We start from the raw sequence: 15346 nt of genomic DNA on the forward strand, positions 1-15346 counted from the left end.
CATGAGCCTTCCAACTCTTGGGAGAGTCTCCTTTGTAACCCACTCTAACTGGAAACAGACAGAAAGGGAACTCTGGGAAATGTAGTTCAGCCTAGCCAAGTTGGCGCATTACAAAACCATCACACGATTACCTAAAAATCAGAAATGTTCCTATTTAAAAAAATTAATTTCTCTTTAAAAATTAGATTATATGATTACTCTGAGCCAACATGTAGACAAATGTCTAGAGCTGGGAAGAGGCTGCCCCTTAGGCCTGTATAGCATTGCCCAGGCTGCTCCGTGGATTTCTGTTATCTATTGGCCCCTGTAAGGCAACTGAGTTTGAGATTTAAACAAAATTGGAACTGAGATTCGCGTAAATGCTATTGGTTCCTCCCCTTTTTCTCTACCCTATTAACTTTATTTTCCCTTCCTTTGTCCTTATTTTCCTTTCCTAAGGATGAGAAATTATGGGAGTATGGTGATGGTTGTATTGGACGGAGGGGAGGGGATCCAAAGAGAATATTCACCACCTGCTAGAGTAGAGAGTGTATGTGTTGGTTGGGTTCAGAGTCTTCCCAGCAAGCACTGAGTTCAACATCAGGAATGGGATGAGATGGTCTTTAATCCCATCAACTTTCATCTGCCCACCTACCATAAACAAAAAAGTCTACACAACGACGGACGGCCCACAAAACCTTTTGGGTTTACTTCTACTTCTACTCTGTATGCCCGTCATTGTGCATGATTTATGTGAATTTTGCCAATGCTGATTACAGTTGTCCCTTGATATCTGCAGGGGATTGGTTCCAGGACCCCTGCAGATACCAAAATCTGCGGATGCTCAAGTCCCTTGTATAAAATGGTGTAGTATTTGCATATAACCTATGCACATCCTGCCATATACTTTAAATCATCTCTGGATTACTTATAATACCTAATACAATGTAAGTGCTATGTAAATAGTTGTTAGACTGTATTGTTTAGGGAATAATGACAAGAAAAAAAGTCTGTACGTATTCAGTACAGACACAACTATCATAAGCCTTTCCATCTGCAGTTGTTTGAATCCGTGGATGTGGAACCCACGGATATGGAGGGCTGACTGTAGACATTTTATTCCCAATGTATCTCTAGTTTGTTTTTAAAGTTCTGCTTTGCCATAACTAGAATAATGAAAATAGTCAAACACACACATCCTAAACACTTTTAAAAGCAAAGAACGTAAAAATTTATTTGATCTCAGGAAACTACTATCTGATTTTACTTGGCCTTCAACATTTTAAGGGGAAGAATGGCCAAAGTCAAACCAAGAGAAATATTTACCTGTAAACTATCCACAGAGGAAATGTGTTAGTGCTTTGAAATGTTAGATGAAGCAATATGTAAAGACAAGAGAAAAGGCTATCTCAAAAGGGCAAATGCATGGCCACTGGGCTGAAAAAGTGCTGAAGGAAGTTTCAGTTCACAATAGGAAACCGGTTTCTAAGAGCAAGAGTCACTTTCTCTCTTTTCCATGTCTTATGCCTAAGGCCAAATTAAGGTAACAAATCTACCACTTGGAATCCAGCTTATACATTTTCTGTCAACAAAAATCAATTGAGACAAGTCTTCTGCATTTATTATAATCATTTGCTAAGGGTAATCTTTGAATTTGATGAGGAGGTCTTTGAATTTGTAGCTGAAACCAAGCCTCCAATAATATTTTCATTTCAAAGAGTTTTATCAATAGAGGTAGGTGGTTTTAACTTTTGTTGATGTTTGTGATAGAATAGTAAACAGTTCATCATTTTCTGATAGTTTGGAAAGATTCTCCACTACATACCCTCTGTGACCATCACACACACAAACACAAACACACACTCTGATACACAAACAACTTCATACAATTGGGGAGAAACTTAGCATGTTTAACCATTTTGACATCAAAATGGATTTTGCCTTGGCTAATTATGCTAGCATATGGAAGATCAGGTCTAAGATAGTAGCCAGCATCATGTACATATTCTCAATGATATATAGAGAATAAGAAATATGTTGTCTTCTAGCTTTGGTTGAAAAGAATTTCTTTCCTTTTTCTTTGAATCTTATATATTATTTTTAGAAAAAAAGTAGTTCTTAGGTTTGGGGAAACATATAATGAGCTGTTGCAATTCTTAAATTTATTATTGGATCTTTGTTTTAGGTAGAATCAAAAACACCGTAGGACTTGCAAAATATTATAAAGCAGTTAGGACATCTTTGTACTTGTAAAGGTGCCAACTGCAGCAGAACCACCCTAGCCTAGGCTACCACCATCTCTCACCTGGATTTCTAAGTAGCCTCCTAACTGGTCTTCCTGCTTCCATGGGTGCCCACTCACAATCTATTCCCAACACAGCAGGCTTTTAGAACATAAATCAGGTCAATCCTCTGTTCAAAACCTTTTCATGGCTCCCATCTCTCTCAGAATAAAAGTCTACAGGATCCGACATGATCTGACTCCACTTGGCTGATCCTCTCTTCGTTTCCTCTTTGACCTACTCTCTGCTCAGGCCATCCTGGGCTCTTTGCTGGGCCCCGATAAGCCAGGCCAATCCCACGTTGGGCAGTTGCAAGGACTATTTCCTCTGCCTAGAATGCTCATCTCTCAAGCGTCTGCTTGGGCAACTCCCTCCTGTCTTTCAAGTCTTTGCTCTAATCTGTCTTCTCAAAGAGGCTTTCCATGGCCATGCTATTGAAATTTGCTACCCTCCTCCACCACTCTCCCATCCCTGGCATCTCCTCTTCCTTTTATTCTGCTCTACTTTCTGTTTTTCACAGCATTTCTCACCTTCTCACATTAGGTCATTTACTTCTTTCTTAAGTGTGTCATTCACTGTTGGTCCTTCTCCATAGGAATGTAAGTTCCATGAGGACAGGGGCTTTGACTACTTTGCTCACTGTTGCTCTTGAGTTCTAGGCACCCAAGAACAATGTCTGGCACATAGTTGGTGCTCAATATGTATTTTTGGAATGAATGACTTCAGTAGAGGGCTAACAAAGTTAACTTCATGTATTAAAAAATACTTCTCTCTCTTTGAGAGAGAAAAGTGTAGCCATTAAGCCCTGACTCATTGGGCTGTCTTATTCATCTGCTGTCGGTAATTCAATACAATCTTTTCTTGGGTTTCTTGACAGTAGTGGGGCTTTGTGGAGAATTTCTCAAAAGTAATAGTTATGATCATATTTAACATCTAATTCCTACAGAGGGTAGGGAAGAATCAAGGAGAATTCAATTGCCAGTTCCATTGCATTTGTAGTAGGAAGTGTTGGAATAGATAAAGGAGTGAGAGGTTTTAAATCTCCATTCTAGAAGGCACTTCAAGAGAGCTCCCAGACAAATAATTTGAAAGAACAGATGACTTAGAAATCAATTTCAATGCCACAAAAATGACAGCCTCCCTTTTTTTCCACACAGGGGGACGGTTCCTCCTCATTCTTGTCGGAAACTTGCCATGAGGATCCCTCTGTGTCCCCCAACTTTACTCCCCCCAACCCTCAAGCTCTCAAGTGGTGACCACCGTCCTTCCGGCCAGGTAGGACTGGATGGGAGGGGTCGCTTTTGAGAGAGGGATGGCATGTGGCCATCTGGTTCGCAGGCATCATGGACTTATTCCTTTGTTCTTCATCCTCCCTTTCTCTACATTCCCATCTTTTTCCTACTATAATGCCCAGCCACATCTATGATGTGCTCCTCATCTTTACCTGTCTTCCTCTGGTATTTATTTTTTCATCATTGTTCTCTCTCTTCCTGACATAAATTCCGTTCTTCCGTATTGTCTTCTTCTCCTTCTTTTTGTTTCTCTATTTGCAAAGTTGGCTTCCTTTTTGACCTTGACCTGTCTCTCTTACACTCACACTATTATTTTCACTTTAAAAACTTTTTTTAAGTTCCTACTTCTCACAGCACTGGTTTCCTACAATCTTATTATCTTAAAATCCAGTGGATTAAATTAACTCTCAGGGAGTCTCCTGGACCCACTCCACTCAACTTACCACACCCATCCTTTTAAAAATCCAGCAGAATTCATTGTATTCTCACATGGTATTTTGAGTTAAGGGGATAGCTCAAGATTTCCTGATACTCTAGAATTAAGAGCACTTGAAAATACCTCACTAATAGGGATGCTTGGGCCAGGGGTTACTGATTAGAGCAAAATGAAGCTTGAAAATTAGAGAGGACTTCAACTCAATATCCTGCATCATGAAATCTATTGTATTCCTTTTGCTAATAAAAAAACTGGCCTAAGCCATTCCAGTGGGTGTGCATTTCAGGGAGAAAAGAGGCATTACCATGATTCCAAAGAAAGAAAACTTCTGTTCTGATGTATTAAAGGTAGAATTCTACAGTGAGGCTTATGATGTTTTTGTCTTCAGGCACTTATTGATCTGTGAAGCGGTATAGCTTAGAAATGTTGAAGAATTAGTGAAAACAACTTTACTGAGAAAGGCGTGTAAATTCTTCTTCTTCCTCTACATCAATTGCCACATACAATGATGCTCTAGTTCAATGCTTTTCAAACTTTAGGAGTACATTAAAATTACCTGGAGATTCTATGAAAATGCAGATTTTGATTCTGGAGGTCTGGGTGGGACCTGAGAACTGCATTTCTGACTAGCTCCCAGTCGGTGCCCTTGCTGCCACTTTTCCATGGACCACATTTGACTAACAGGGATCCAATACATTCCTATCTTTTGACTGTAGCACCTGGAAGGAGATGCTCTAAGCTGCCTCAGGGTGTTTTATTGCGTTTTCTCCTACTGACTGTGACGCTAAAAAGAGAATGCCATTTCAGAGTAAAGCCACAGCCTGGCTATGAATTCAGTCCACGTCCTCCCAACAGTGATAATCTTGTTCCTGTGGTGACCTTGTGATAAAGCCCACATCAGAAGGCAGGGCAGAGGAGGGGCAAGTCATATTGATTTCTCCAGGAAGGCTTCAGGGAGACCTCAAAAATGTCTTCTTCATTTGGCTATAAATATTTAGGCTGTCTTTTAAATCATAATTATAAGCATCATTGGACTTTTTTGGTGTTTCACTTATTGTTACTGTCCTGGTAATGTTGAGAGTTATTGTGAAACATTTAATACCGCAGGTAGAATGCTGAATTCTCTCAGAGGAGGTAAATGACAGTGGAGCTCAGATCACATGAGTTGGGTTTGGGTTTTCAAAACAAATGCAATAGAGACGTAAATGCTCCATTTTGGTGGCTGTGCTGTCAGGCTTGTGATGGCTGGTTCACAGCTTCTATTCCCTTCAGAATGTCAACTGAGCTCCCTGCTTAGCAAAAATATTTATTTTAAAATGAGATAGCTATTCCCACAATACCTGAACATAAAAAAATCTTTAATCACTTAGTTAGTTTGGTCCCTTTAGCATCCCATGTATAAAAGGTGACATAAAAATAAACCAATTTCAGGCTTTCCGTGGAAAAACAGGTCTCATTGCTAAAACAGAAAAAAATTTACATTATTTTGTATTTGAAAAAGTTCTTTTATAGCAGTACATGAAAAGTACATTTTTATACCAAGTTTAATATTTCCCCAAACATTTGTTTCTTACCTTAAACGTCTCCACTAATAGAGTACGGTTGAAAACAAAATGAATAAAAAGTAATAGAATATAAAGCCATCACACATTTGCCAGAAAAGAAGGATTTTTTTACTATAAGATTGATCCCAAGAATACTCATCACATACATACTTGAAATTTCACTTTTTAAATTTGTGAACTCAAACTTTGAGTGATGAAAAATATATTCCTTGTTATCAGCTAGAGATTAATTGGTGAAGCTGAACAGGTTAGTCATACTTTTAACTCTGGTAACTTCTATTTTTTAATAAATACAAATTCCTATAGAACAAGATTAAAAACAAACAAAACAGGATGTTTGCTCATTTTGAGGATGTATGAACCTTTATATAAGGCGCTACAGAATGACCGCTTTCTAAAAATGCCCAGGGTATTGCACTGGAAAATTATAAATTTATGCCAAGTGCCTGCCGTACTCTAGGCTACGCCAATTTCAACAGGGAGCACAAAAGAGCAAAATACGCAGTTCTTACATGCTTCGAAATAATAAAGAGCAATTCGAAGCCATTAACATATTTTTCCTGACACTTAAATAATAAGAACAATAACAACTAGCATTTATTGAGCACTTACTATGTTGCCAAGCACCTTCAAATCACGTCACGTCTTCTTATTCTCGCCATTGTGCAGGTGAGGAAATAAATTAAGGTTCAAAAAGGATAATGAACGTTACTAAAGTCATATAAGAAGTGCCAAACCTTGGAGACCCCGTGTATTGTGTCCTGCAGCTTTCTCAGTAAATATCTGAAGCCATGATTTTATGATCTAGATGTCAGGGGGGTAATCTCCCTTTCTTGCATTTCATGGATAGGCAAGCAATAAAGGTATATCATCGGAGCCTCAGTGTACTCATCTGTAAGACGGAGAGACTACCAGCCTCGCAGCTGAAGGAAGCAGATCTCTCTGACTGGTTAGAAGGGATGGACACTAGTCACCTATACTGAATGCTGCTTCATTTGCTGGTGTCATACCCCAGCCTCCAAATCTTGCCAGGGATTTAGCCCCCAAACTGGTCCCAACAGCAAGAGGAATTAAACATCATAGGTAGGATGTTCCAGTTTCTCAGAATCACTCATTTTTAACAAATGTCTTGGAGAAGAACATCTCCCAGGACTAGATGTTAGGAAACTTCCAGCCCTGAGAAAACAGGGCTCACCTCCAGTAAGCCATGGTTGGCAGCAGCCTCTGTCGTGGAGAGGCAGGCAGCTGTTCTCTGTGTCCATCACATCCAGCGGGAAAGCAGTGCCAAGCAGCGAGGGAGACTCTGGGACATGGTGTGGCCTGCAGGAGCGGGGTAAAAGGATTTTGACACAAGCTTCTCTGTCCATGCCTGCTGAAGGCTCGCAGCATCGGGATTGAGGATGAATGCCCTGCCTCCTCCCAACCTCGACTTTTTTCCTCCCTCTCTTCTTCTCTACCCACATGCCATCCAGCTTATATGTGTCAGTGCTGAGTTCAAACCAAAGGTTACACGGACTTGCTTCCTATGAGATCTTCTTCTTTCTCTCTTCTCTCTGCACTCTCCCTTCCTAAATCTTTCTCTTCCCCCGGCCCTAGAACAGCATCCTTGTTAACTAACACCTACTTCTCCCACTTGAAAAGTTGTGTCCTGAAGCATATGAGGAAGGAGTTAGGGTGCACATTGGGCTTTGCATCAGGGCCTATTTTTATTTGTTAAGCAATTATCTTTATGGTTTTCATTTATTCATTCAAATAATATTTACTCGGCCCTAGTGTTTACCCCTGAGGTTACTGGGAAATCTAAAGGAACATCTTGGAAGAGCAACTTCTCCTTTTAGATTGTATTTTAGTCTCCATCATAGCACTGGTGGGGGCTTCTCCAGAGCACATGACAGATGACCTTGGGCTCCTTTTGCTCCAGAGTTAGAGTGAGGGAAACTGCTTTGGGCTAAATTATGAAAGATTTAAGCAAGAAACAAAGAAAAGTCTTCAAGAGTAAGAATATCTAAATACCTAATAGATTCCCAAGGGTTATCATGTCTCTCTTTGAAGATCTTTAAATGTAGCGACAAAGAGGCTGTCTGAAAGCAGAGAGTTGTGTAAGACTGGGTGACCTTTTTATGATCTCCTTTGAGTCCATGAAGAATATGATTAGTTAAACCAGAAGTTTGCCACTAAAATAATAGGTATGAGATCCAGAGAATTCAAGGTGTTGGAGGACTCGTTAAATAGGGTTGCATAAATATCATGCTGAAAGATTTAATGAGTCCATAGGTCACTTACAGAACAATGGAGCAGAGATGACCTAGAAAAAAATAAATTAGAATCAATATTGTGCTTCCGAATTAACAACTGTAGATTGCTATATTAACCCCTGAAAGATGAATTCTATCATTATATCTTAATGGTGCATGTTAGTGTTTTCATCCCAGGGAAAATGAAAATTACTCATTTTTAGTTTTTTATTTGTCAATAATAAAAATAAATTTACATATGTGTGTTTATTTCTGTGGTCTCTAGGAACTGTGAATGCTTTAAGTAGCTACACCTAGGTAAATAGTGTTAATTTTTTCTTTTGTTAATTCAACTAACACTTATTGAATGCCTACTGTATAGCAGGCACTAGACTAGGTGCTGGGGAAATAAAATGATGCAAAAAAGATACAACTTTGCCCCCCACCTCAAATTACTTACAGTCTAGTGCAGCTCTGTCCAACAGAACTTACTGCAGTGATGGAAATGTTCCATGTCTGAGAGTCCAATGCAGTGGCCACTAGCCACAGGTGGCTAGTAAGTATTTGAAATGTGGCTAATGCAACTGAAGAACTGAATTTTTAATTTTATTTAAATTTTATTTAAATTTAAGTGTAAACAGCCACATGAGGCTAGTGACTAGCACATGGACAGGAAAGATAGATAGCATGCTGATTCTTAATTTCTAATGTGTAGTCTAACTTTCTGCAAAGGATTGAGTTGGGACAAAACACTATGATCATTATTATAAGAGAACTGTTTACAAGGGAGGAAGGGCTGACACATGTTTGAGGACACTAAGGAGAGCTTCCCAGAGGTGGTAACTCTTGACCTATAGGATTAAGTAGAACTTTATGAAGCAGAGGAGCAGACAGGAAAGAATTCCTCATGACAGCGTGACACAGCCTGAGGTGTAAGTATCATGTTGCTGCTGGGGAATTCCGTGTTATTTCATTATTTACATGTTGTATTAGTCAGCTTGGGCTGCCATAACAATATATCACTGACAAGGTAGCCTATACAACAGAAACTTATTTTCTCACAGTTCTGCAGTCTGAAGTCCAAGATCAAGGTGCCAGCAGGGTTGGTTTCTGTGAGGCCCCTCTCCTCGGGTAGCAGACTTGCAGACGGTGCCTTACTGCTGTGTCCTCACATGACCCTGACCTGTACTCCAGCATGGAGAGCTCAGGCGTCTCTTCTGCTTCTTATTAAAATACCAGTTCTGTCAAATTAGGGCCTAATGAGCTGAACTCCTTTAACCTTAATTACCTCCTTAAAGGCCCGATCTTCAAATACAATTACATTGGGGGTTAGGGTTTCAACATAAGAATTTTGGGGCGACAAAATTCAGTCCATAATATGTCAGTCAATAAGCAAATGTCTTTTTCTCTGGGTTTTTTTCCCTGAGAGAAGGAGATATAGATCTCACATTCAGTCACACAAATTTACAGAAAACTTTTATATCTTGATCTAGCATCTGATTATTTTAATCACAGCTTTTGATTTACCTATTGATAGATAACAGAGTTCTAGAAAATTAACAGGCATAAAAAACACCTAGAGCAAAGTGTTCACCTTGCAGAACTCAAATGTAATTAAATAGTGCTTAAGCAAATATTAATATTAATTTTCCTTTATTCCTTGAGAACAAACCAATGGTGAGCTGGAGCTGGTCCTACTAGCTTGCAAGAACCCATATTAAAATTTTTCAGGGATTTTGTGAGCCAATCGTTAAACACAGCCATTATTAGAAAGTAAATTATATAAACTTACAATTAAACACATTATATTAAAACAAAGGTAACCTATACCCAAAACTCACAACTTGTTAATTATTTAAGACGTTTCACTATTGTCTGTGCTGTCCAGGTAATCTGCATCTAGTGTGTCTTTGTGATGGCTATGGTAGGGTCCTACTGTGCACCTTTTCCTAACAATTTGTTCAAGATCATCACTTTGGTAGACTGAAACTGGCCGTGGTGGGAATATGTATACCATGGAAATCAGCAAATGCTACGAATCTGGCTCTTTTTTTCTAGGAGAGCCACCTATTAAACATTTACCCACACACCACTGGCACAAACCTTACTGTTTTATGGCGTAGGGTTTTCCCAAGATTTATGCAGAATTCCCACTGCAAATTACCATAGTCAAAAACGTTATTACCCATCCTTTATAAACAAAACAAAACTTTCTTCTGAAATATAATTTGTTGCTTTTTAAACCTTTTTCCCTGTATTTCCTCCACCAGAAAGGGACTATACTGCCTTACTGACCTATGAACTCTCCAGCCCTGGGTGTGAATTACTTGGGCGGGGCAGGGGCAACAAAAAGTCCCCTATAACATAAACCTGGCATTGACAGTATTTTTCTAACCAGCTCAGCAATGTCTTCTACCTAAAAATTGCCTCAGCTATAACATCATCTCTCCTGCTGCTAATACTTCCCCACAGCTAATACGACACTAACACTTGCCTCATCTGTTTTACAGGGACCACTTTTTTCCCTACTAAAAGTTTTAAGTGACAATAAGTGAAATAGAATAGACTCTGGGGTAAACAGCGGTTTTGGATTCGGTTTTATTTTCCGTAGGAATCGTCTCTCTCCAACGTTGCCCTTTTATACCACTTCCAAACAAGTAAGGAGTCACTCAGACTTTGAAAATGAAATGTCATTTGGAAGGATTCACAGTCAACCTTTCATGAAAACTACAATTAAGTCACACCTGTGGTCTCTAAAATCTGAAACCCAGGAAGTTAAAGTGACTTGTCTAAGGTGACAGTGAATAAAGGACAGCCCTTGGTTCCCTGCCCAGGTCTTTCACTTCGGATTGACACCACAGCACATCTTGTTTTCTGATTACAGCCCTGTTCATTTATGATTTCTTTTTATCATCATAACTTTTTATGAGGCTATTATGAGAGTGATTATTGAAGAAGGAATTCAAGCAGAAAAGATTAAGTGATTTGAATTTTTTACCCTTTCCCCCAGGTGAAACTTACATGCACAAAAACAGAATCATGAATCTAGATGGAACTTAAGCATAGGATGGATAAAATCCTTGGCATATCGAGAGAAAAGAGAAAGGATCCCAGGAGTTAGTTCCAGATAATTCTTAAGAGCTCTGGTAGAGGAGAAAAAGCCTGAAAGAGACTGAAAAGGTACAACCTGTGAGGTAGGAGGAAAACCAAGAATGCCAGAGAAGCCAAGAAGGAAAAAAGGCATCAATCTGAAAGGAATGATCCATGGTATCTAAGGTGACTGAGTGCTACAGAAAGGTGTCCTTTGACTTTAGTAACCAGGAGGTCATTGGTGCCATTGGTATTAGTGAAGGGTCAATGGGAAAGGGGGGAATGGGAGCCAGATACGAGTGGGATGAACAGGAGGCAAGGAATAGGAGACAGCTTGTCTAACATTATTCCAGAAATTCAGACTTGTAGGGAAGCAGAAATCTGGAATAGTAGTGGCGGGGGTGGGGGTGGGGTGTTGGAAATAAGAGGAAATACAGTTGAGAAGAGATTAATGATTACTTCTAACTTATGGTCCGGTCTAGTATATCATGAGATTGCCAGGGAAAAAGAGATTTCTACTTAACAGTTGACAGTGTTGTTTTTTCCTCTGATGAATCAATATTCAGTGGAAGAAAAGTACCTTAATGATTATGCAGCATAAACTATCAAGAACTATCAAGAACAATGAAAGGTTTCCCCAGAACCTGTTTAGATGGTAGGTTGTTTTCTCTTGCTGTCTAGTACATTGACAATAACACTTATACAACTTACATGGTGATCTTCAGGTGATCTTCAGAAAGGCACAAAGACTGCGTGGCTGCTATGTTAAAGCATCTACAGATCCAGAGACTTCCACATTTACCATCCTGTAATTGGAATTCACTGCCTGTGTAGCAGTGAAAATAATTTTGCACATAATAAAATGATATATTTTCTTTTCTCCTTAAGCATCCCCTTGTCCCCCTGCCTCAAGGCTGAGTCACAGCTCCAGGAAAGGAAAGGATGGGACCCCTAAGGGAGAAGGTCCTCATTAGCAGGGCAGAAATCTTGAAAAATAGACACTGCAAGAGAGGAAGGGTTGTCTCCGAATTCCTTTAGCTTCTTTTAACACAGAAGCCAGGCTTGAAGGGCTAGAGTCTTACTATACACCCCATGATGACAGAACTCAGGATGTGACATAGAGGAAGAAGAAAATCTGCCTCTTCCAACCCTGGGAATTGTGGGAAGAAGAAGGAGAGAGAGAATAGAGCAGGGAGTGGGATTTGTATATACCTCTTTGTCTTCTACTCTCTGGGACAAAATCTGGAAGATTTTGGACAGGGCTTATGGTTCCCCATATCCTGTGTGTCTTAGAAGGGACAGGAAAGTTCCTGCGTGCCCTAGTGATGGGAAATGGTTGTATTGGTGGGGGGCTAGTGGAAGCCTAAGAACAAGACAAAGAGCCTCCCTCAGGTCAATTGGCCCAGACCATGGACTCAAGCAGTGGCTACCAAGCATCAAACACCCCACATGGCCAGCAGTCATTAGTCCATGGAGAAATCTAGACCAGCCACTTGACAGCAGAGACCTATGAGGATATAGAGGGAAGCCTTGTGGGTCTGAGCCTGCCGCCTTCTCTTCTTCCCCTTTGAAGACACGCTGAGTTCAGTGATAGACTTAGCCACCATTTTGGTGAGCTGAAAATGGGAGGGACAATTTGAACTTTACCCAAAGAGACTGATTCATGCAAGAAACTTTTAAAGCCAATACCATAGGCAGTGGAATTTTGAAGCAACTTTAAGGAAATTATCTATTTCCTTTAATGGTTAGAAAGGCTAAAACAGCTTCCCTTTCTGTCATTGGAAGTGCAGCTCCTACACCTCCAGGGAGAGTGGATTGGGAAAGTGTTTCCACTGTGACTTAAATGACAACTATTTCATAAGCAGGCAGCTCAGGGGCTGAGGTAGTCAGTGCCAGCTGCTCGGAGTCAATTGAAAGAGAATGGGTCACCTGGGAATGTTCTAACCTGATTGCAGGTTTCCTGGACACCATGTCCTCTCCTGACCCAACACCTGCTTTGACAGAGAGATGTTTGTAATGAGGTGAATAACAAACAGTTTCATGAAGGTTGGGTCACCCGGGAACAAAAGGCACACTCGCCTAGGTGGAGCCAGCCTTTTCCTGTTTTGTCTTAAAATTTTCTCTACCAAATTGAACTCTCATCAAAAGCTTTGGCAAGATTTTTAGTCAAAGCCTTTAAATTCATATTTTTAGAAGAAGAAATATTTACTGTTTCATGCCTGAAAATTATGCTCAATTCTCTTGAGCTATAACCAGAAATTTGTTTTTTTTTAATGTCTGCTTCATACAAAGGAGCTGAGAATATCCTTCTAATATGATCAGCTGTAAAATAAAATATTCCTCATAGACAAATTAATTAGACTGGCTCTTGACAGCCATTTTTATGGTGATATTTCAATAGATTTATCCTAGACATGTATCCATAGGTGAATGCATGCCCCTGCAAGGGCACAGAGTCAGCAAAGCTTTCCAGGTGACCTGGAGGTCTTCTCTCCGTCCTGAGATGACTGCCAGAAGTGGGGCCCAGCTGGGGGTTTTAGAAATATTTTTTTTATTTTTCTTAAAATTTTGTGCCCAAGTACATTGTTTGGTGTATTTGTCAGAGTTTTATCATGATCATTTACATTTCTGTAATTCCTCAGTATTTAAGTCCTACTGGCAAACAAAAATGTGAAAAAAGCTATTACATGAGATTTTACAACAGCCCAAGAAGAAGAATAAAGACAATCAGGGCAGCGATCAACTGCATTGCACTCCTGTCATTATTTTGACCAGGGTTCTGGCCTTTAGGAATATTCTATCTAAAAATTAAAGTCAATTTAGTTGGAAAATCTAGAGACTGCACATTGAGAACTACTTTAACACCTAGATTTCTAATCTCAAAATTATGGTAGTCACTCACTTATTGAAAAGTAGAACAGAAAATAGGTTTTCTTTTTAACATCTTTTATCTCTTGAAATTGGAGGGCAGTGGATTTGAAAGTAACACTCCATCCCTCCATCTGTCCATCCATCCATCCATCCATCCATCCATGATGCGTACTTGCATAAAAATATATATAGATTATATGTATATACATGTAAACATATTTAAAAGGCAGATTTACTCATTGTTTTGGTACATTTCTCTAATCTAAAGAAGCCTGTATTGGTACTTAGAAGCTTATTATCAGTAAACTTGTATTATAATGCAATACAGGGAGGGGATGGGTGCCTCTGAATAGCCTCCTGTCCTCTTTGAATTTTGCACCACGTGCATTACCTATCTCTTAAATTTGTTAATCTATTAATTTGTTTCAAAACACATGTAAATATTATTATGTACATCCTTCTACTGTAACACCAGCAAACAGATTCTCAGACAAGCACTCCTCAATGTGTCTTGTTGCACAGCTCTCTCCACACTAACTATCCAGGTCTGATGTCCATTATTTTAAAAATCCTGTCCCTTTGATTTCAGATCACAAGCTTCCCTTCTCTATTGTGCAGATGTCAGATAAATGTAATTTCTGCTCTATTGCCTTGTTTGGTCCGGTCTTCTTTCCTCTGTGTTCCTTCCTTTATTCGTTTTCAGCTGCTATTAATTTATATACAGTTAAAGGGCAAGGGAAGCATATTAATTGAAAAATTGGTTGCATAACCTTGAGGGCTTTCTTTCGTTACCTCTAGTGTCCAGGAATGGCATTTCCCCAGATTTATCCTCCCTTACTTAACAGAGGATCTTTCCACTGGACTTCTGGCAACATCTTGTGTTCAGACTATAATGCCATGCTCTGCTATTTTCATTATTCACACAAAAATGTGTTGATGAGCCATGGGCAAGTTAAATTTATAATCATCCAAAGGTGAAATAAAAGAGCCATCTGCTAACCCTGGCAAACCTAAAGTAGAGATTTTTGTGAAATTACATAGAGAATAAGAGATGCAAAGGGTTTTGAAATAAGCCGGGTGGCACCTTCATCTAGCAGATGTGAAAAGAGGCCCAGAGAAGTCCACTTACAGGTAGTGGTAGGACCAGGCCAGAAATCTAGTCTCCAGCTTCCTTATTTGTTCTCCCAACCTCACTGCCACCCAATCTCTTCTCCCAAGCAACTCACTCCCTTAGTGAGTTACAATGTAACACAAGAAAAGAAAAAAGACCTATAAATATTTGAATATTAAAAAGTTATCTGCTGTTCATAAGACTGTTGAAAACATATAATAAAAAAGAATTTCATTAGGTGCTGGATTCAATTTAAATTTTTATTTATTTATTTATTTTTTTGGTGAAGGAGATTGGCCATGAGCTAACATCCATGCCCATCCGCCTCTATTTTGTATATGGGAATTATTTTAAATTCTTTTTTTTTTTTTTGTAAATATTTTTTTAAGGAAACACTGTCAATACCTTTGCAGACTCATTTGGCCTAAGTTTTCAAAGTGTCTCTCTTCCAAATTAGCTTTATCTATTTAACAACACATACTCCAA

At 39.3% G+C, this 15346-nt stretch overlaps 1 protein-coding gene across 2 annotated transcripts in view; it reads left to right on the plus strand.

Moving 5' to 3' along the window:
* Nucleotides 1–15346, plus strand: part of PLCB1 (phospholipase C beta 1) — a 681789-nt gene that overhangs the window by 607306 nt on the left and 59137 nt on the right. The window contains exon 32 of one of the 2 annotated variants that reach the window (XM_058563194.1): nt 3419–3536. The exons of the other annotated variant lie outside the window; for it this stretch is intronic. Coding sequence (XP_058419177.1) covers nt 3419–3517 — 99 coding nt within the window. The 3' untranslated portion in view covers nt 3518–3536. The remainder of the gene's footprint in view (nt 1–3418; nt 3537–15346) is intronic. 2 annotated transcript variants of the gene reach the window in all.

Source organism: Diceros bicornis, chromosome 19 (assembly GCF_020826845.1).
Source record: "Diceros bicornis minor isolate mBicDic1 chromosome 19, mDicBic1.mat.cur, whole genome shotgun sequence".
NCBI lineage: Eukaryota > Metazoa > Chordata > Mammalia > Perissodactyla > Rhinocerotidae > Diceros > Diceros bicornis.